The 21,827-nt window shown below is 38.1% G+C and overlaps 1 protein-coding gene across 1 annotated transcript in view; it reads left to right on the forward strand.

Annotated features, from left to right (window-relative positions):
• The first annotated feature begins 3,814 nt into the window (after nucleotides 1-3,814).
• WDR70 (WD repeat domain 70) overlaps nucleotides 3,815-21,827 on the forward strand; it is a 99,359-nt gene continuing 81,346 nt past the window's right edge. Inside the window, exons 1-5 of the mRNA XM_057433259.1 lie at nucleotides 3,815-3,858; nucleotides 3,945-4,007; nucleotides 4,209-4,292; nucleotides 5,493-5,607; nucleotides 9,488-9,680. Coding sequence (XP_057289242.1) covers nucleotides 3,849-3,858; nucleotides 3,945-4,007; nucleotides 4,209-4,292; nucleotides 5,493-5,607; nucleotides 9,488-9,680 — 465 coding nt within the window. The 5' untranslated portion in view covers nucleotides 3,815-3,848. The remainder of the gene's footprint in view (nucleotides 3,859-3,944; nucleotides 4,008-4,208; nucleotides 4,293-5,492; nucleotides 5,608-9,487; nucleotides 9,681-21,827) is intronic.

A 21,827-nucleotide genomic window follows, 5' to 3' on the forward strand; every position in this document is an offset into this window, starting at 1 on the left:
CAAATAGGAATGCATACATTTTTATGCATGCCAAATTCTCTAAAATCTTTATTAGGGCAAGAAGCAACATTTAAAGAAGGCAAAATGGAATTTAGAGTTAAAAACAGTGAATTAATTGCAGTTTTGAGTTTATCTTTGATTCAACAGAAAAGCAAAAAGGAGGACCTCCCTGAAATAGAAGAAATCCTTAATCAGGTGTATGTGGGAGTATGGGCATCTGAAGTTCCAGGTAAGGCAAAAAATGCTTTGCCTGTTAAAGTGGAAATAAAAAAGGGGGGTCTGCCCAGTTAGAATAAAACAGTATCCCTTAAAGTTAGAAGATCAAAGGGAATCAAAAAGCATTGATAAATTTTAAAATATAGATTATTAATTGAATGTGAATTGGAATATAATACTCCTATCTGGACATTAAAGAAATATGATGGGAAAAGTTGCAGATTGGTTCATGATCTCAGGTTAATCAACAAAATTGCAGAGGATATTTGTCCAGTAGTAGCTAATTCATATGATTTATTGACTAAATTGAATAATAATCAGAAATGGTTTGCCATCCTGGATTTAAAGGACACTTGCTTACCATTGGCCAAAGAAAGCCAAAATTATTTGCTTGCGAATGGGAAAATCCTAACACAGTAAGGAAAACCCAATTAACTTGGACAGTATTACCACAGGGGTTTAAAAACAGTCCAGCAATTTTTGGAAATCAGTTAGCATGAGAATTAGAATCATGAAAGCCACCTGCTCAGAGGGTGACTCTGTTACAATATGTGTATGACCTGTTAAATGCTAAAGAAACAAAGGAAAAATGTGTCCAGTGAATGGTGGGATTATTGAATTTTCTGGGACTGAATGGTTATCAGGTGTCCAGACAAAAGACCCAACTAATCCAAACCTGAGTTTCCTACCTAGGTTATGAAATAACAGGAGGACAGAGAGAACTTGGAACTGCCAGAAAAGAAGCCATTTGCCAGACTCCACGACTGTTGACTGTCAAGGAGCTCCGGACATTCCTGGGAATGACAGGGTGGTGCAGACTTTGGATCCATGATTATGGTGTTCTGGTAAGACCACTATATGAACTGTTGAAGGGAAACCCTCCCTCTTTGGAATGGACTGATAAAGCAGAGGAGCCTTTTAGAAATGTAAAGATAGAGTTAATGAGAGCTCCAGCTCTGGGACTTCTGGATGTGACTAAACCTTTTTTGGCTATATTCCTATGAAAAACAAGGAATAGCCTTGGGGGTCCTTGCTCAGAAACTAGAACCATACAGAAAGGCAGTGGTGTATTTTTCAAAACAGCTGGATGAAGCGAGCAAAGGATGGCCCGGATGCCTAAGGGCTGTGGCAGCAGTTGTCATCAATACTGAAGAGGCTCGCAAATTCACCTTTGGACAAAAGATTACCATGCTAGTGTAGCGTGGTAACAGCAGTCCTGGAACAGAAATGAGCCCACTGGTTATCTTCTTCATGTTTTTTAAAATACCAGGCCACAATTGTAGAACAGGATGATATAGAAACTGTGGTCACTAACATTGTGAATCCAGCATCCTTTTTCCAGGAACAATGGACAGAACCACTAACACGACTGCTTGACCACCATAGAGATGGTGACAAGGGGGCACAAAAGCACAAAATGGAACATAGAAACCTTTAGAATTAGTTTTAAGTAAAGTTTGATGGTTTTGTAACAGTAGCAATGGAAAATTACGGAGGTGCATGATACATAGAGAAAAAAATAGAGTACAGCTAGAGAACATACTCAGAATTCTCACAAGACAAATCGTTATAGTTGTGACATAGTTTAAGAAAAACAGCCTAGAAGTACAGGACACAGGGATAAGGAGTATCTGGGAACCGCAGGTGTCCAGGATGGGCTACAGTTAAACTAACTGGTAAGTAGGAGGATAGGAGGATTATTATGTCTCTGGTGCTAATGAACCAATTAAACTGGTATGAGCATCTACTGTGCATGCTTCAAAGGCTTTGTTGGCAAGTTTGTTCCTGGGGTTTTCTCTGAATCAGATCCCACTACTCCCAACCTGACCTTTATGTCCTAACTCTGCCCAGGTGAAAATCTGGTGGTGATAATGGGTCATGATAGCTTCCTACCTCAAGCCATAATCCTGGCCAAGGTCTGACTCAGTACAAGTTTCTGTAGATGGTATGCAAACATAAGTCAATTATCTTACTGCATAGTGGACAGCCTGGGGCCTGCGAGGCTTTGCTACATGCAGCAGGTTGCATTCCAGGATCTCCCTCTGAGTAGAGACACCTCTCAAGGTTACTCCTTGAGGCTGAGAGGCTCCTAGTCTCAGCAGATCCTTGGTGATTAACAGCCTGCTAAACTTTGTAAATCTTAGCTAAGTGATACGAAGGATTGATTGTACATTTATTATCTTTTAGACATAAGCCATTGACACATCATTCAGTCTGGATCCAGCCACCCCTAGACTGCTCTCTGGGGAGTTTGGAAAGCAAGAGGGCCCTTTCTGAACCTCATGACTAGTAAGAGGGTGTCCTGACAGTTTTGTCTTACTCTGTCCTCTATGCAGTGAACAATCAAGTGTACCTTGCCATCAAATCCCGTTAAAGCACTGTCACATTTACTAACAAACTTTATTAAATCCCTGTTTTATATCAATATTCATAGATTCACAGAATGGTTTAGGTTGGAGGTGACCTTAAAGCTCATCCAGTTCCAACCCCCTGCCATGGGCAGGGACACCTTGCACTAGACAGGGTTACTCAAAGCCCTGTCCAACCTGGCCTTGAACACTGCCAGGGATGGGGCAGCCACAGCTTCACATATTGCTGCTTTTATGCAGGACATGCATCACTCCATGAGCGACAACAGGAAATAAAATGTGTCAGGGGAAGTTCAGGTTGCACCAATCCTGTTAGAGTTCAAGGAGCGCCTAGATGACAATCTTAGTCATGTTGTTCAGTTTAGGTGGTAATGCGAGGAGCAGGGAATACACTCCATGGTCCTCGTGGATCTCGATCTTCCAGCTTGAAACATCCTTCGTTTCTATTGATTCGGAGAAGACTCCAGGCACAAACTCGCCAACTGTTTCAAGTTGACAAGCAGGTATTCTTTATTGCGGCGCCGGGAGACACAGGGGATAGCTCCTCCTAACGTGTATCACCGTATTGTGACACCAGCCATCCTTACATGGTTACTGTGCATACATACATATTCATGAGGCTACACATAAATTACATAATTTTCCAGAAAGTTTCTCGCATGCATATAAAAATGTGGTGGTGGTCTCTGCGGGTCGTTTACTTTTCCCAACAATCTTCATAACTTCTGGCAGTCTTTGAAGCACCAGCTTAATTTACAGACATAGCAATCACCCTGTCCTTCTACAGTTTAACTGCGCCCATCCTGGACATCCGCTAGTCCCGGATACTCCCCAGTAGATGTTTACACCAGCTTAATGGGTTCATTAACACCACAATTATCCTGTCCTTCTATTTATCAGTTAGTTTAACTGCGCCCACCCTGGACATCTGCTAGTCCCAGACACTCCCCATCCCCAGGTCCTGTTTCTCTATTTTGCTTTTCTTACACTTTTTGTACTAAGGTCTTAAGGACCTAAACCTATGTCAATTACCTTCAAGCACCGCAGTTATTGTCCATTACAAAGCCATCAAACATTACTTAGAACTGATTACATTTTGTGCTTTCCTGCCTCCTTGTCCCACTACGGAGACACAGTCGCAGCCGCCCTAGCGGGACTTGGAGCGCGCGCGGAGCCGGCGGGCGGTGCCGGCAGAAGCGACTACCCGGCCACTTCCTGTTGGAGCTGTTGTGGTTCCGGGGCAGACGCAGCGAGGAGCCGGCGATGGAGGGAGGTGCGCAGCGGTTCGGGAAGGGCCTGGCGGAGCCCAGCCCGCGCCCCTAGCTGACCCTCTCTGTGTTCTTTTCTCTCTCCTTGCAGACGCTGAGATGCGAGGGGGACCCGACCCGGAGATGGCGGCCACCATGGGCTTCTCTGGTTTCGGTGCGTTGCTTTGCGGGTCGGGGGTGCCGGGGACACGGCTACGGGACGCGGGGAGCGGCTGCTGGGGCCGGCGGACCTTGGTGGGGTCCCGGAGGAGGCTGTGGTTGGAGATGGGAACAAAGCGGTCGTGCCCGTCACCCTCTTGTCCCGCAGCTGGCCACCGTGAGTCAGTGTTCCAGCCTCTTTCTTCTTCGTTTTTAGGGAAGAAAGCTCGGACTTTCGATCTCGAAGCCATGTTTGAACAAACAAGAAGAACTGCGGTGGAGAGGAGCAGGAAGGTCCTGGGTAAGTAATGCAAGTGTAGTCAGCTAATGCATTTTAAAATGTTCTGTGGTTTTCGTTTGGGATGATGTCTAAAGTGTCTCAGATTGGCTGTCTAGAGAGCAAAAAACAAATGCAGGTTTTTTTCCAAGGAAGATCTACAGCTGTAGAACCATGGAATAGTTTGGGTTGGAAGGAACCTTCAAAGGTCATCTTGTACAGCCCCCTGCAGTGAGCAAGGGTATCTAGATCGTGTTGCCCAGAACCACATCCAGCCTGGCCCTGAATGTCTCCAAGAAAGGGCTTAAACAACTTGTGTGTTTGTAAATAATAGCATTATTAATTTACATGTGTTTTCTGAGTGTGTATGTGCAGGGTTCCTCTTGTGAGGCACAGCGCCTTATAGATACAGGAAAAAGGTCAGTTTGAACAGGCTTTTTCCTTTCTTCTTTAACTTAGATGTGTAATTGTTATGGAAGAGAAGGTGGCACAGACAGCTTTAATCTAGAGAAAATAGAGTAGCAAATAAAAATGTGTAACTTATACCAAACAGCAAGTTATATAGCAGACTACAAATTTGTTTCTGTCTTCTGCTGTGCTGAGAGCAGGTACATTTTCAAGGTACTGGTTTGAGAGTGGGAGGTAGAGATAATGATTTCTTTTGTTGCCCATATTCAATCAAGCATTATTCCAAAGAAGGTCCTTAGGAGACACCAGAAATGCCTTTGCAAACCCAGTTGTCCATGCTTTCTTTTTTTGCTTGGACAGTGTAGAGAATGTGTGGGTTTTGATTTGATTTGGTTTTTCATGTGATGCTGTCATGGTTGAGCAACTTCTGCCCTACTAGATTGCACTTAATCTGCTCTCTAGTGCTGCAGTTTATGCAGTTAGCCAACAAAGCACTTTTTCACAAAGAAAGCAATTCTGGTGTCTTTATATGATCAGTTTGTTTGATAGTGTGTACAAACTAGCAACTGGAAGGTGTTCTCATTTGCCTTGTGACACTTAGTTTTTTCAGGGTGATCATTGCAGTAACAATGAAAATTGAGTTTATATGGAAAAGTAGTGCTTTCATGTGAAATCATTTATTTGCTGTTACCTTTTCAAATATTTCATATAGGTCATAAAGAAAAGAAAGCTCTTTTAGTGTCCTCAGCAAATCTCTAATTTTATTATTGTCTACAAGTCTTGATTATTTGTCATGTATGTGCTTTCTGTATACAGAGGCTCGTGAAAGAGAGAAGGAAGAACAGGCTGAAAAAGATCTTAGAAGTTCATGCATCAGTTCATCCACTTCAGCATCCGATGCAAAAGACACTGGAACCACATCAACCCAAAGGTACTTAGATATTTTTCCCACCTGTAGATGTAGATACACTTGTTCATGCGTGCTGAATAAGAAACTAGTAGGTGAGGTGCTTCTGTATTCACAGTGAACAGAATATTAAGGGGGTTGAGGGAGTTCTGACTTCCATCTGAAATTTACTTTCAAACTTGCCAACATTTTTGTTTTATTGACAAACTGTAAATGCTGTTTGGACAGCAGTTTTGCAGTTTGTATTCTGAAACGCTGGGAGATGAAAGTAGCTGAAGGTAACAGGGACCACACAACTTCGTTTTGTGGCAGGGATTATGGAGACCAGTGCACTATAAATTTTTAGGTGTCTAGGTTTCTGTATCTATGGAAGTCTAATAACCTTAAATACAAGGCTTTGGTAGCCTGTATGTGTGCATTTTATGGGCTCATAGAGTCTACAGGTGGTCAGTTATTATAGACAAACTTGTAGTGTTTCAGATTGTGAAAAAAATTTGTTACAAAATTTACTTTTTTGCCTGTTGCTTTATGGAAAATGCAGATAAACCATAGACTCATGTAAATAACTGATCACACAATATACTACCCTACAGAGTATACTTACTACCCTACAGAGTATACTTGCTGCCCTGCAGAGTATACTACCCTGGAGATCCTGTGTTATGTCTTGTGCATAAGGGAAAAAGATTCTGTGCTCCCATTTGCTTCTGATGACCTTAGGTACCTTCTGGTGAAATAATGAAAGCTCGCAAGAATTTAAATGTAACACAATTGCCTACTGTATGTGTGTGATTTCAGTATAAAGAATCAATTACAACAATTGGTAAGGTGGAAAGCAGTCAGGTGATACAGGGCCTTTCGCTAATCAGCTTGCTTCACTCATGGCCTTAACTTAAGAGAACTCCAGGGACTTTGTGTAAAGGAAGATAGCAAAAACCTTTCTGTATTCTGAGTTGCTAGCTAGGTTCCAGTTACTCACTGGAATTCTGTTGATACTGAGGTGGTGGTTTCTTTTTTTTTTTTCTTTTCTTGTTTGTTTGTTTTCCTGGAAGTTTTATATATCCTTGTAAAATATGATAGGTCAGTACTTGGTGCTGAAAGCATGAAACTGCTGAAGAAGACATGCTATTGTGACTCAGCCTTAATTCAGAGGTATAATCCTACAACTGACAACTCTGAAATATAGGACTTTTAGTTCTTTATAATGTAGAATATAGTTATTTTTTATAATGTTAAATTCTGTTGTTTATCTAATAATTTATGTAGCTTGTTCTATTCTCTAAAAGTGGCATCACTTTCCTGATTATTACTTTCTTTAAAATTCCAAGTACTTTCAGTTACCATAGTGACCCTTATGGTGATCTTTTAATTGTTAAAAAGGGGTTGGTCGCCTGAAAAGATGGGAAGAACAGCAGTTGATTCTTTTTGCTTTTGAGCTATTTCTCTTTAAAGAAATGTTTACAATAGTTATTGTACTTACATATTTACACATAAGTACCATAATAGTAATGTTTGATTAAAGGAAAGCATCTGCTAGTATTTAAAAAAGAGAAAAACCGAGAAAATAAGAGAGGATGATGTAAAGAGAGTGAATATGTGGGGGGAATATTCCCCCATACTTGCGCAACTCTCAGAACATTTTTTATTTCCCCTGTCTGTGTGCCATCTGTGCTCTAATGTAGCTTGCTTTTTTCTCTCCTTGCATCTTGTTTCACTTACTGAGGAAGTAATGAAGGAAACAAAAACCAGTTCCTTACATTTCTCTAAATCCAGGGAAATGGGCTGGTAAATTGGTTCCTCTTTCTTTACAGCCTCTGGTAGAGCAAGGCTGAAACTTACAGGAAATGCCACTTGTTTTGTCCTTTCTGTCAGTACCACTCCTGGTCACTGTCAGAAGTTTAGGTGGGCTTTTGGTCTGGCTGCTTTGGATGTTCTTATGTTTGACTTCCACTTAGGATAGAGATTGCCAGTAGCTGTAGCGCTTGGATGTTCCTGCCAAGCTTAAAGTGTGGTGAAAAATAGCACTGCAATTCTGGCCATTTCACATTCAGTGATTACACTGCCTCTCAAAATACTGAAATGTTTGGTGATTTATCCTTCTTAGGAAATGAGGGTATTTGTAAGGATAGGTAATTAGAAATTAAACTATCTATTGTTCTTTGTGTCTATAGAAAGATCTGAAAATCTGGGACTGCAGGATTAGGAAAGGCCTAGAATACTGTACCCATTCTTCTCACTGGCAGCTACAATGTATATTTGGTTCTATTCCAAAATATTTTGGCTTTTGGGGAAAAGATAGGTGGTTTGCTAGGCTGGGAATACATATTGACTGTTAAAATGTAACACTTTCACATAGTTTTGTAAAATTGTTATATTTGGGGATAGCTAACTTGAAGAACTTTAAAGGTCCCAACCCATTCCTTATGTGCTGGAAAAACTTCCTTTTGGTATAAGGATATTGATTGTCCTATTGTTGTAGAGTAAGAGAAGCTCTTTTAGCTGAATTTGATTTATTAGCTAGTCATATCCTGATCAGGGTCTTTAAATGCCTCTTACAATGCAAAACAAAGTTTGTATGTAGAAGTATTATCTTTTCGTGGGCTGGTAAATACAGTTGGAAAAATTAGACAAGCTTTGATGCATGCAGACCCTTCTCATCTTTATAATACCTGTGGACCTAATTCATGTTGGGTTTAGTTTGTTTTGATTTCTTCCTAAAATAGAATTTCAGTTGCTTGTCCAACAGAAATATTTGCTTTGTAATCTACTACCTGCTTGGTCGACAGCAGGTTTGGGGCACAGTTTGGGACTACATTCTCTGTCACAGTTACACAGTTTAGAACATATTTTCTTTATCCTTTATTATATTCTTGGACTTGTGTGTTTTTCTTATAGGTTTTAAATGATAACCTAAACTGTAAAAAACCAACCAAACAAAAACCAAAAAACAAAAAACAAAACAAAAAACTCCAATACTTCAGTAGTATTTTTCTGTTTTCTTTAACGTATCTTTTGTATTCAGTTCACTTAATAACTCACATACATGATCCTAAAATATAAGCTCGCAAACCAATTTTTGCAGTTGCAGTTTTGCTTATCTTGCTGAACCTGAAAGGAACATATGATTTACCATTGTAATGGTACGGTGATACCAATGTAATGATGGTATCTGATTACCACCACCTGGCAGTTAGAATGCAACATCCTCGGTAACTACCAGCAGAGGGAGTGCATTTATTTCAGATAAACTGAATGAGCGCAGCCTAAAGAGCTCTACTTTTCAGACATCGTCCAATGCCAAAAATACTGTGTTCACACAGCTGATTTGGACAACAGTAAAATGATAATTTGAGGTAACTTTTAGAATCTAGATTTGCGAGAGTATCAAGTATTTGGTTGAAAGTGCCAGATTCACTGTTATTCTTCACCAGCATTATAAACCAGGTGCCATGCTTTGTATTCTCATTCTGGTTGTGAGCGTGGGTGAGCACTGTTTTGAGTTACACCAGCCAAAAGAGGTGCAGAGCACCTGCACAAGATGCAACTTGAAGCAGAATCTGGAAAATGTGATGTAGCAATGTTGGCTTGTGTTGGCTTCTAAGCAATACTGAAATACGGAAATCCATACTAGTGGCATGATACTGTTGCTTTTACAATCCATCTAACTTTGTTTTATTTTGTCCAGTTTTTTGAATTGTCTGTCACTATGGTATGTTTTTTTTTTTTATTTAAGGCTTTGTTTATGCTGAAAGATGTTGGTGTGCGTACACTCAACAAAAACTAAATTATGTCTTGCTGCTAATTTCATTGTTCATGAATTCACAACTGTGCTCCACATTTCTATCTGAAAATTGTGAAAGTGCTGAGATTCTCAAAATAGTAATTTTTTAAAATTTTCCAGCAGAGGGAAAGTCTGGAATGAAAGTGAAAATAGTTCAGATGAAGAATTAACTGAGCCTTCCAAGCAATCCCGGACCTCTGCTCAAGGACCAGTGGAGGATACTGATGATGAAGATGGTGACTTTATTGGACCGCCACTTCCGCCTGGGTTCAAGGATAGTGATGACGATGACGATGATACCGAGGAGGAAGATAACGTAAGTATTTGTCTTAACACTTTGAGTAAAATCAAATTTGTAAGTCTGTTCTTTCCATTATGATTGAATTTGCAGGTCAAGCATGACTGTTTTTGAAATGCATTTTGTGTGTTTTTTTTTTTTTTTACCCTAATAATTATTCAATAAGTGAAAATAATTGTTTTCATTTAAAAATATCAGGATTTAAAAAAATGCATACATGTGAGTCTGAAGGGAAATTCATCATCAATTGGTATATATTTTGTTTTCACACTATGAAATAATTATATTAAAAAATATTTTTATAGTTTGTTTACCAGTGCATGTGTAGAGGTTTTTTTTTTTTTTTTTTTTTTTTAAGAAGAAAGAGGAGATGGGTTTAAATTTAGAGAGAACAATTCTGTCAAAACCGTGGTGAAGGCTTTTTCTTTTATTTTTGTTTGTTTTGATTTGCTTTTTTAATAAATCTAAGAATATGCCAGATCGGTTTGTTTGGGTGAATATAGATTGTCTTTTTCTATTTGTGTTAAAAGCAAGAAAACCCCTAACAGCCTAACTTGTGTATCACAGGTACTAGGTTGCCAAATCTCTCTATTTAGTTGGAAGTTTAATGCTCTCATGTGCATTTTCCAGAACTTCCTAGATTGAATATTTTGCCGCAGTTGATTTTGTATTGATGGTTTCCATGCATTTTTGTAGCAACAATGACAAAAGTCCTGTAAAAACAGCCTTATGTATCAACTGTGAACTGTTGGTAGCAGAAAAAACCTCTTATGTCCAGTTGCACAAATATGGATCTAATCCTAAACCCCAAATTCCCAGTTGTCTCAAGGGTTTCTTTTAAATTACATTTTAGTTTTGACTAGATGTTCAGTTAGTTTGTTTTTTATAAAAGCTTTTAATCTTGCATCTTGTGTATTTTAAACATAAGTTTAGAGTGCTTACTTAAAATGAGGGAAAGAAACTTCGTAAGCAATAGCATAACTGATTTTCAGAGTGAGCCTTACTTGTATGATGGCAGTGTTTTTTGTTTTGTTTTGGTTTTGTGTTTTCCAGGAGATAAATGATGCTTTAGGATTTTTTATTACTTTCTTTGTTCTGCTTGATTCACTGTTGCCTATGGATTTCTTTAGGTACCACACTGTATATTTTAGCACTGTGTCTCCTGTGATTTCAGTCTGTACCCCACACGTGACTTGTGTCTTAGGGAACCAACTGTCAATAAATCCCAGACTTTCCTGCAGAATGTTGTAAGCCTTAAGTTAGCTTAAGACTTAATATAAAGCTGTATAAGGCATTCTCTTAGCTGCTAGCTGTCATGGCACTGTGGAGTAAGTCCGTATTCCTGAAGGTATCATAGACTAGCAGATTTCAGTTGCTGTGAATCATGTCATATTGAAGTACTGCTTCTTTTCTGCTGTTTTTGTGCCAGCTTCTCTGGAATGCCAAAGGGAAAACAATGTGTGAATTTTTACTTCAACATGTCTTTGTCAGTAGTCACTTTGTTTGCTGGTTGACTAGTTTAATTTGGAGATTTTGGCATTATTTTTTTATTTATAAATATTTGAATAATGCTGCAACTAGCTTGATAAAATGGACTTCCTGGAAACTGGAGTTAAAAGACCCCAGTGAAGAGTTTCAGACAGAAAGGTAACTTGCAGACTGGTATGATTTAAGTTTGTCTGAACATAAGACAATAGTTACAAAACAGTCTAGAACAGATTTGGTTGAGAATAAGCAGAGCAGCAGAAATAAGAGACTTGTGGGTTTTCAGTCTAAACAGTTAATTTATAACTGGGAAGATTTTGTGTCAGCATGGATGCCAGAGGCCTTCGGGGTCTAGAGCCTCCCCTTACTGCTGCTTATGAACTCAGTTATTTTGTTTCCTGTAAAGGGAATCAGGAAGCAGCTGTGCTTTCCTGATTTCCTGTTGATCGATTGGTGATCATAGTATGATCCTGTGAGCCCCAAGGAAAGCAGGTGTTGCTGTTATGAGAACTCTTGTGATTCCTTTTTGTTTTTCTTGCTTGTACATCAGGCTGTGGTTGGTACATGTGGGGGGCAGAACAGGGAGAGGAGAACTGGAAAGGTCCCTTGAATAATTCTTTTGTTTCCAGATGTGCTGTGAGACTGTCTCTCTTTTGTTATCATATTTTGCTGCTGAAGTAACTTTTTTTAAAGCACAAGTGTCTATATTTTTGACCTTAAAGGAAACATTTTCCGTTATATGAGTTGCAGTTCTGTATTATGAAGTCTTATGAACTTTGTATAACAGATAAAATGCATCAAAATATTGGCTTTGTCCTGGCAGTTTGCAACTGTCTCTCAAGCCTGACTTTTGATGTTTTTTTTTTTATTATAGGAACATTGTTTTCCACCATTGCTTGTTCAGTTGTTTTTTGCTTTTTTGTGAGAGACAGTAGAGATATTTGTCAAAATTGCTTGCTGTGAGGTTAGCATCTTTTTAGTTGGCCCAGGAATACCCAGCTCACTTTGGGTATTTTACTGAAATGAGGTGGAAAGACTAGCTGATGGTTATTATCTTTGATGGGAATTTTTCATACCTTATTGGTGCTTTTTATAGGAAGATGAATACCAGTGTTTAATGGCTGAATGTTTTGAGTCAGCACTGCTACTTTTTAACTATTGTACATTTCTGTAATTTACATTTATATGTGATACAAACTGACCATCTGTTTTTGAGGAGAGGGGGTGGTACCGTATGGTGGTACATACATGAATTCTAACTTGAGTTACTTTTTTCTTTGAATTTATGCAAGTTCATTTGGTATATTTCAATTTTGTGGTAATTGTTCTAAAGCATTTTTCTGCCTTTAAATAAAATCTCAATTAATACTGATGGTAGTTACATAAAAAAAAAAACAAAACAATTTAATGACTTGTTCATTTAGTGTAATTTGCCTCCATTCATGCCGGAAGTGATGATTCTTAACAAGGCATAATATGGGTGTAAGTGCTTATGCAGGCATTTTACAGTGTCTGTTTTGTATTAGTGTAAGGAATACTGCTATATCAAGTATATTTTAGGGACAACAGGTACACCTGGTATCAATTCCCTCTGATATTCTTCACGTAGTGTTCTGTTCTACATGAGACTTGCATTAATTTGGAGAGCAAGGAAAATGAGGAGAGTTGTCTATTTGAATAGTGATAAGTGCTTTTCTTTAGTGCTTTATATCCTAATGATGGAAGAACCTGGTTGGAGTTCAGTGCCAGTTTTTTACATGGTCGTAAGCTGACAGGAGGAGTGAGGAAGCATAGTGTCTCCTGTAGCCTGATACTTTTCAGGTTTGGTTTCTGTCCCCAAAAGCATGCCTTTCTGGAAAACTTGAGGAAGGTATTTTTGTTTCCAGACAGGGATATCTTAAAAGAGAAAACTGCTTGTTTTGCAGAGGGTAGATTCTTAAGAAGGGCGATATTTCATGTAGTAAACGTAGAGGTTGGGATATATAGCAGAGTCTTTGCCAGCTTTTTTTTTCCCTGGCAGGATGCACTGGGGGTGTATCTGGTGTTTGTGCAAGTAAAATAAAATCTGGCTGGAGGGGGATAGGAGACAAGCCAAAGCAGTCATGTTAGGGTTGGTGGGTGGACAGCTTCAGATGTAGGACAGAAGCATTTTTCAAGGTGATGGATTACACCTATTAAAAGCATTAGTAAGAGGGTGTGTATTTATTGGTATTTTCATCTACATGTCTTTAGAATTTGTGCTGAAATCTTTAGCAGAACTCGATGGAGTGCTAGCATCTTGTGGCACTTTTCCTCACTTAACAGGTAAAGAATAGAAGTGGTTGTTGGAAGAATTTGCCAGATGGGTTTGCAAGGCCATATCTTCTGCCTGGAACTTAGTTACAGTCAATTCTTCTTTGGAACGGCGATCTGTTTGTCTCTCTAGTACCAAAGGGATACATAATCATATTATAATTATGTCCCTGAAACAAGTACTGCCTTGGGCATCTCCAGGGCTGTACTCTGATTTGGGCATATTTCCAAAATGAAAGTGTAACCTTATTCCAACTTAACTAGAATTATTTTGAGACACTTTTAGATTTTTGCAGAGGTTTAACAGGACATACTAGAAATACTCATTTATTCAGAATGGAACAAAGACATTTTCTGCTGATTCTGTACATTGTAGGTTCTTCAATTAGAATTTGGCTATGCTACCAGGCTAAAAAAGTAATGGTGGTATAAAGATTATTAAATTCTATGTGAGTTTTTAGTTGAGCTAAGGAGTTACAACATTTAGGATAAATCTTAGGAAAAAAAGAGGATTGTCTGTTATGGTAACTGCTGAATCTTGTTTAGCCAGTCAGGTTTATTGTCTAAAGGAGAAAAAGTGAAGTAAGCTGAACAAAGCATCTTTTGTGCATGAGTAGAGGAAGAAAAGTGTAGGTTTGAGGATGAGAGGCGTTATTTTTGAACTACTTGTAGTCATTGATATGCTGATGCAGAATAGGTAGCAATTTCCACTGCTTTTCATTTCCTTTGTGTTACCTTCCTATATTAGAAGCAAACTACTTTTGTGATACATGTGCATAGTATGTTCTTAGGTCTTGACAATATTTCTGGTGTAAAGATAAGGAAAATTTTCTTCATGTGGAACTCGGAACAAGTCATGGATTTTTTTGTTAAGGATCACTGATGTGGTTGCTGATGTTGCAAAGAATAAGAGAAATTATCTCAAAACTTGAGTTAGAAAGGATTTGCAAGCTTCACAAAATATAAAGCAAAATCAACCCCCTAAATATCATATAATGAAGCTCAGTATAAGAAAGTGAGAGTATCAGTCAGAAGCTGGAAGGAATACCTGCCATAAAAAAATTGCGAGTTTCATGTAGACAGTGTACAAGAGGACTCTAACAGGGCAATTTCCTTAGGGAATGTTTATCTTTTATAAAAAGGCATGGGGTGCTTGGTTTTTCCCTCTTCAACCCAGTGCACCAGAGTTTTACGATTACCAGTTGTCCCCAGAGAAAATTAATATACTTCAAAGATACGTATTTATTGATTCTGCAGAGCATAGTGAGATCAAGACTTCTCTGCTGTGTATCATGCATGCATTTTTGGTGGCATGAAATTAGTTTTAATTATTTAGTAATATGACTGAATGTGACTAAATATGAGAAGTTTCCTTTACATTCTATTCTTTGAGAACCTAAATTGCTTACACAGTCAAAGGGAAGTGGTGGCTACCTTCCCACGTGATGTTTTTGTTGGCAGTTGCAACAAATTTCAAATATGCTTTTATAAAGAAGCACAAATATAATATAGTTGCTATCAGTGTTAGAATATAAGAAGTAATTCAAAATTTGGAAGGGGAGCTAACAGCAGTACTAACACTGTATTTGACATTGTCAGTGTCACTGTGGAGTACAGTAGCAGGTTTTCTTTGTATCTGCCATGTGAATGTTATCTTCTTGAAAAAGATGGAATCATAGAATAGTTAAGGCTGGAAGGGACCTTAAGATCATGTGGTTCCAGCCCCCCTGCCATGGACAGGGACACATCACACTAAACCATGTCACCCAAAAAAAAAGTTGTTTATGGTCTGCCCACAATAATGAGAAATACAGGTATAGAAAACTCTTGCGTGGATGAAGAGTGAAATAAAGTGGATGACAGCAAGTATTTGAAATATTGATAGTGGAGGATGATTAAATAATTTAGAATGGCTGTATTTGAAGCAAGAGTGTAAGTGACATGCAGTTACATTTCCTTTCCAAAACAAGTCTTCACAGGATTTTCAATCAACAAATGATTTATGTTAAACTGTTGGAAGTGTGGACTGCTTCAGTGGGATCCTTGGAGAGCAATTTTGTTGACTCGTGGAATGTCTGCTGTTTGTTACAAAGATGGCTTTGGATTTTTATGAATGTGAGACAGCCACGTAATTTTTTAAATCTACTACAATGGCATCTCTTATTTGCAGGTGGGCACTTAGCAGTATGCAGGGACTATACATACCTGATGCTAACACTGTCCAGATCACACAACGATAATACTGAAAATTTTACCTATAGTCTTTTTTCTTTTTTGTGTTTTAATATGTAATACAGTTATTTTTAAATTGTTAGGACCTTGTATAATATATTGCTGAGTTACCTTGTCTGCTATTTATAAAAACTTACTTGGTGCATCAACTCAGACATTACTTAAAGCTAATTCTAAAGGTTTCTATATTCCATTTTGTGATTTTGTGCCCCCTTGTCTCAGTATACAATCAGATTTATGATAGCAGATTTTATAATATGTGTCATGTACAGCAGCTAAAACATAACAGTCAAATTAGGCAAATAAGAATTGGTAATATGAGAAAACACTTAATAGTACAGCAAGTCAGTAGGGTAAGAACAGAGTGTAAATCCTCTGCTTTTTGGGAAGGAGGGAAGAAGAAGAGTTAGTGTTCCTCTTAAGTATTGCTCTGAAAAGTATGGAGGGAAAACAAAAGAAAATATGGGATTGCAAGGATTCATGTTTTTTTCTGGCAGTTATGTATGTATCAAGCATACTTACTTTTCTAAGTATAGTAAAAAGATTTTTTTTTTTCTGGAGCCAGTCTTGGCACATCCTGTTTGTTCACTTTTTTGAATAGTAGTTAATGATACAATTTTTCTTTGGCGCATTTGTAGGCAAGAAAGTATCTTTAAGCTGTATTTTCCTTCATTGTTGCATAACCCCTAATGTAATTGGCTCACTTTCAGAACTAAATTGAAGTTCCTAATAACTGCTTTTGGTTCCAAGTTGTTTGTACATACTGCAGTTTTTGCAGATAAAAAGATTAAATCAGGACTGATTGAGGGACAGAGAGTCTGAAGGAAAGATCACTGGTGGTTTTAGGCTTTCTTTGTTAGGAAATGTGTGTTGTAGGTCAGGAGTTGATATGAGAACCCAAACACGTGCAGAATATTTCTTTGAAATAAGGTAAATAAACAATATTTAATTTAATCTGTAACCACATATCTCTCATCAAAGAAAATAACTCGGCTTCAGGTTTCTTAAGTTTTTTGAAAACTCAGCATGGCAGCCCCTGGTAGTACACTGCCTGACTTTGTGTCAGTGTTCTTGCTGAAGAGTCATTGTGAAGAGCCTCTGAGGCGCATTGACAATAATTTCTCAGCTTGGCACTTTAACAATGGGAAGGGTTTACTGTGTAAACCTTAGGCTTAACATACCGTACCTTCTTGTAATTACAGGTTCTAAGGAGGTCATCTCAGGTCTTTCATCCATTGACGTTGATAGGTTAAGTTGCATGCAGTTCACGGTATAGCTTATGGGTTGAATTCTTGAAGTGCAAGTTTGTAAACAAGTCTATCACTTGAACAGTAAATATCATCTTGGAGCAAATATCTAAGTTTATGAAAAATTCCAGTGTCTTAGTTAGAACTCCCCCACTCTCTTTACTGTGCAGAATTTTGACAGTGCACTGTGTTTCTACCCTGTGTCTGTCGGTATTTATAGACGCTTCTAAGCTTTTGATACCCACAACCAACTGCAAAAATCTATTTATATGCATTTGCTCATTCTTCATAGCTTGTCCCTCAGCTATGTTCTACACTACTGAAATTGTTCAATATCATGGTGACTGAGGATTTGAGAATGCATGAATAGCTTTTGGTAGGGTTTAGTAATTTTTGTAGATGTTTGTGTGAAACTGATGATTGTATTTTAAAAGCAGGATTCTTAATTTTTCTATTTTCTGATTTCTGTACTAGACTGAAATTACAAGGCAAGTGGTTCAGAGGTAGAAACAGGTTACTGTCAGTGTCAGGGTTTTCCCATTTTAATAAATTGCCCTATATAGTGGCTTCTGAAATAGTTGGTTTATGAAAGGAGTTTATTCCTTTCTGTAGAGGTTTATCAGGATCTCAGGAGAGGAACCTGAAGACAAGAGGATGCCATTTTTCTCTACTTAGAGGTCTGGTTTTGCTGTCTAAGACTGTATTTTCTGTGGCAGTTAGATGAAATGAGGATCTGAAGTATCTGAATGTATGGTACATAAGGCACGGTAAACTTACAAAGCAAGCATGTAAAGAGTGCCTTCAAGTGATCTGTACCTAGGAGTTTATCCTTTATCTGTAAACAGAATAATGGCATTGAAAAACTCAAGGCAATACAGCTTTCATATGCTTATCTACTGTCCATTTTGCGTGGCTTCCACGAGGTGAAATGTAAATTATTAAAAGGCCTGGGGAGCAGTCAAGCTTGGGACAGCAGTAGGTGTTACATGAGATAGCGTTTGTTTCAGAAGTGCACTGTATCACCTCATGGATCACATGTCCAAGGTCTTCCTTGTCTGGCTTTCTTATAAGTTGTCTGGAAAATATCCATGGCAGGGAATTGAAATGAACCTGAACAAAAATTCTTGGGACTGCATTTCAGTCAGGTTATTTTATGGGTTATATGTTCCGTCCCACCGCTTCAACTTTTCCTGTGGAAAGCCAGTATGTGTCTATAAGCTCTCTGCTACTCTGACGCACATTTTTGGTTTATTTCATACTTCTGTTTCTCTTTCGATAAAATAGCAAGTTGGACCGGTGTTTACGCACTTGCTTGTAACAGGGGAAGAACTGCTAGAGGGTTTTTTTTTTTAGCTTGCTTGTTTTTGGGAATGGTAGTTATGGAACTCTGCATACCATGCTAATTTCACCAATCAGCCAGGAGACATGAAATACCCATATCTTTTTTTCAACAATTGCAAGATTTCGCTTGCAATATAAGCATTATACCCTGAGCTTTTTTTTTTTTTTTAATCTTTCCCATAGTGTGTTTTGTTTGTTTTTACTTTGTTTTGAAAATAAGCTTGTAGTCTGCCTCCAGCTCTGGGGCCCCCAACAGAAGGAGGATATTGGCCTTTTGGATTGAATCCAGGGGAGGCCATGGAGATATTCAGAGAGCTGGAGACCTCTCCCATGAAGACAGGCTGAGAGAGTTGAGGTTCTTTAGCCTAGAAAAGAGAAGGCTTCAGGGAGACCTTACTATGGACTTTCAATGTCTCAAGGGAGCTTATTAGAAAGATGACGATAGACTTTAATAGGACCTATAGGAATAGGATAAAGGGTAATAGTTTTAAACTAACAGAGTAGATTGAGACTAGGTAGAACAAAGAAATTATTTTTACAGTGAGGGTTGTGAAGCATGGGAACTGGTTGCTCAGAGAGGTGGTAGAAGCACCATCCCTGGAGGGACATTCAAGGTCAGGTTGGACAGGGCTCTGAGCAACCTGATGTAGTTGAAGGTGCCCCTGCTTATTGCAGGGAGAGCTGGACTAGGTGGCCATTAAGGGTCCTTTCCAACTCAAACTATTATTTGAGCCTATATTAATGATAAGCATTAAAAATGGCTTCTGGCTTGGTAGAATCTGAGCAGCTCATACATGAATGAACCTACCATACTTACTAATTTGTCATTGTAGCACACTTGCAGGATGGGAGTTTTTATCCCATTTAAGATATAGTACTCAAGACACACAAGAAATTGTCTTACTGAATGTCTTGCATCAGATATGTAGTAGGTATGTGGTCTGAAATATGAAATTCCTTACATTTGTGGACTGTGCTTTTCTTTCCTAAATCAAAAAAGAAAGTAATTGTAGAACATCATCTGAACATTTGAAATTGTTACCTTTGTGCGATGTACGTCTGAGTACTGCTATAAGACAGCTTAAATGTTACTGTTTTGACTGTAATTTATGAGTGGCATGGGAGAATTAGTAATCGAAACAGTAATAGAATTGGAACCAGCTGTGGGAGCTAGATAGGAAATTGTCCTTCCTTCCTGCAGTAACTTAGATATGCTGTGATTTTTAACCCCCACCCCCTGCCTTCAACCTGTGGTTGTAGATCATCATTGCATGACTAGCAGATGATAAACTCTCCATCTCAGTCCTATCATAGTCCCATTCCTCCGTGCCTCCCTTTTTAGTCCCTTAACCTACTTGATAACCAAGTTTGTAGACAGCTGGAATATTGGGTACTGCCTGGAATGGTATGCATAAATTAGTGACTCTCTTAAGATGCTGAAGTAATCTTTTGAGTGAACATTTTTTCTACACTACCAGTGGGAAAACTGTTGAAAAGTGTCAACTCTCTGTGGACAACTGTCTCTCTAGAGATGTGATTGTTTAGTTTTGCTGACTGTAGTGTGTTTAGTAAGAGCAATAGAATCCCTGAGGAATTTGAAGAACTTCACCAACATGGCTGAATAAAACCTGGCATGTAGCAGATTCCTTATGCTAGGTATTATTTAGTCACATTTTTCAGATGAGGAAATGAGTATGCAGGAATGAAATTAATTGCCCAAAGTTAAAGGTCAAGGAATGGTCTGTACCAATGGTGTGTTGTTTTCATACTGGTCATTAAAACATGTATAGTTTAAAAAGGATGGCTCACCAATGAGAGAGGTCTAGAGGTTCTTATTTGTATTGCCTTGATGCGTATAAAATTCTGTGCTAACATGATCACCAGAAGTCTTAAAGTGAACATCAGGCTCATCTTTTGGTGAGAAGAAAAGTGCATTTTGTTTGCATTGCAGGAATCTCCATGTCTTAGGCAGCAGTTCCAAGTACTGATCATTCATTGGTTACTTTGGATTTTTTAAGTTTTGAGGAGTCCAGAATTAAAATTCAGAGTGTAGTGCTGCTGTTGGACTTAATTCCACTGCTTAAAAATGTATTTCTGTAGAAGTGCATGTAAGTAAAATTGTCTTTTGCTGCATGAATTATGAAGGCTAAATAGTGTCACTGACTTTTAAAAGATGTAGAGGGAGAGGGATTTTGTTTGTTGGTTTGTTTTTGTTTTTTTTTTTTGTTTTTAAAAATTAAATTTTTCGCATATATGGTTTTGAAATTCTTACATACTTCACAAATTATTTTAAGACAGATGGTAAATCTGGAGAGCCATGAAGCTATTTTAATGACTGAAAAACATACAAAAGTGTTCTAATTATTAAAACGAAGGATACTGCTTATAGAATTCTCAGTTTAATCTTGATTTTCATGGTTTCTCTTGGAAGGCAAGTAAAAGAACTTCACACTTTTTTTTTTCCCCCTAAAGTATGCCAAAAGGTGATAATGATAAAGTGTCTGTATAGTTTAGACAAAGGATGTTTTAAAGCAAGTTTAATGTAAATAATTAGGTGAACTGGCTAACAACCTGAAACATGTTACGCATTGACTAAAGTTAGGTTCAGTCTGGTTCTACATGCTTTGTTGTGTTCTTGGATTCTTCCATGGGTGCTTTTTTGGGTATACTTTCTGTGGGAGAAATTCTACGTGTAATCTGTGTGGTGCAGAAATTCTTGCCAAGCTGCAGGTGGTATTTCACATATGAATAATTTAGTGAGGCCTGTTTGCAACTGAACTAAGCATTTGGCAATTAAACTCCAAAGAGGTAAAAATTCACAATTATTATTTGGCCTTTCTGATTTCAGAATTAAGCTGTTCTTTGGTTACCTGCCAGCCTGAGCAGAGCTGTCAGAATAAAGATACTGATTGCATGTTCATTTTGTTTCTCCTCATTGTCAGCTGATCTGTGGTTGTGCTATTTTACTGATTCGGAATAAATAGAAGTACTCCTTTATTTTAAAATATCTATTCAGCTCTAAAGAATAATCTTTAAAGATGTGTCTGACAAAAAGCCAGTGACTTTTTTTTCATTCTTAACATGGTATGTTGTAGTAATTTTGTGTATCTTACGGTTGTAGCAAATACGAAGTATTTATATGCATTTGAAACAGAGATGATAAAGATGAAATAGGTTGTTATGTGAGTAGAATGTAGCATAACTATGTATAGAATACTCAGCATAAATAAATCAGTCCCCCAGAAACTGCAAAGGAAACCTGAATGTCTCGAGGCAATTTTAGATTTGAATCAGTTTTATCAGTGATTACAACTTTTTTTTTAGAAAAAGCTCAAGAGAATTCCTCTATTATACATTGTGAAAAAAATTCCCAGGTCATAAATAAACTGTGACTTCATAAATCAAGGGCTTGTTATGAATTTAGAAATTATCTGAATGAGATTTTAGAATCTAGGTGAAAAATAGTAACCTCCTGAAATCTATCTAAAAATACCTCCCAGGAGATGGATCAGGCAAGCTTTTGCTGTACTTTGGAAGTATGAAATATCTAAAACCAATATTTGCAAAC

Source organism: Pezoporus wallicus, unplaced genomic scaffold, assembly GCF_028554395.1.
Source record: "Pezoporus wallicus isolate ANWC-B61680 ecotype Strahan unplaced genomic scaffold, APGP_CSIRO_Pwel_v1 contig_5601, whole genome shotgun sequence".
NCBI lineage: Eukaryota > Metazoa > Chordata > Aves > Psittaciformes > Psittacidae > Pezoporus > Pezoporus wallicus.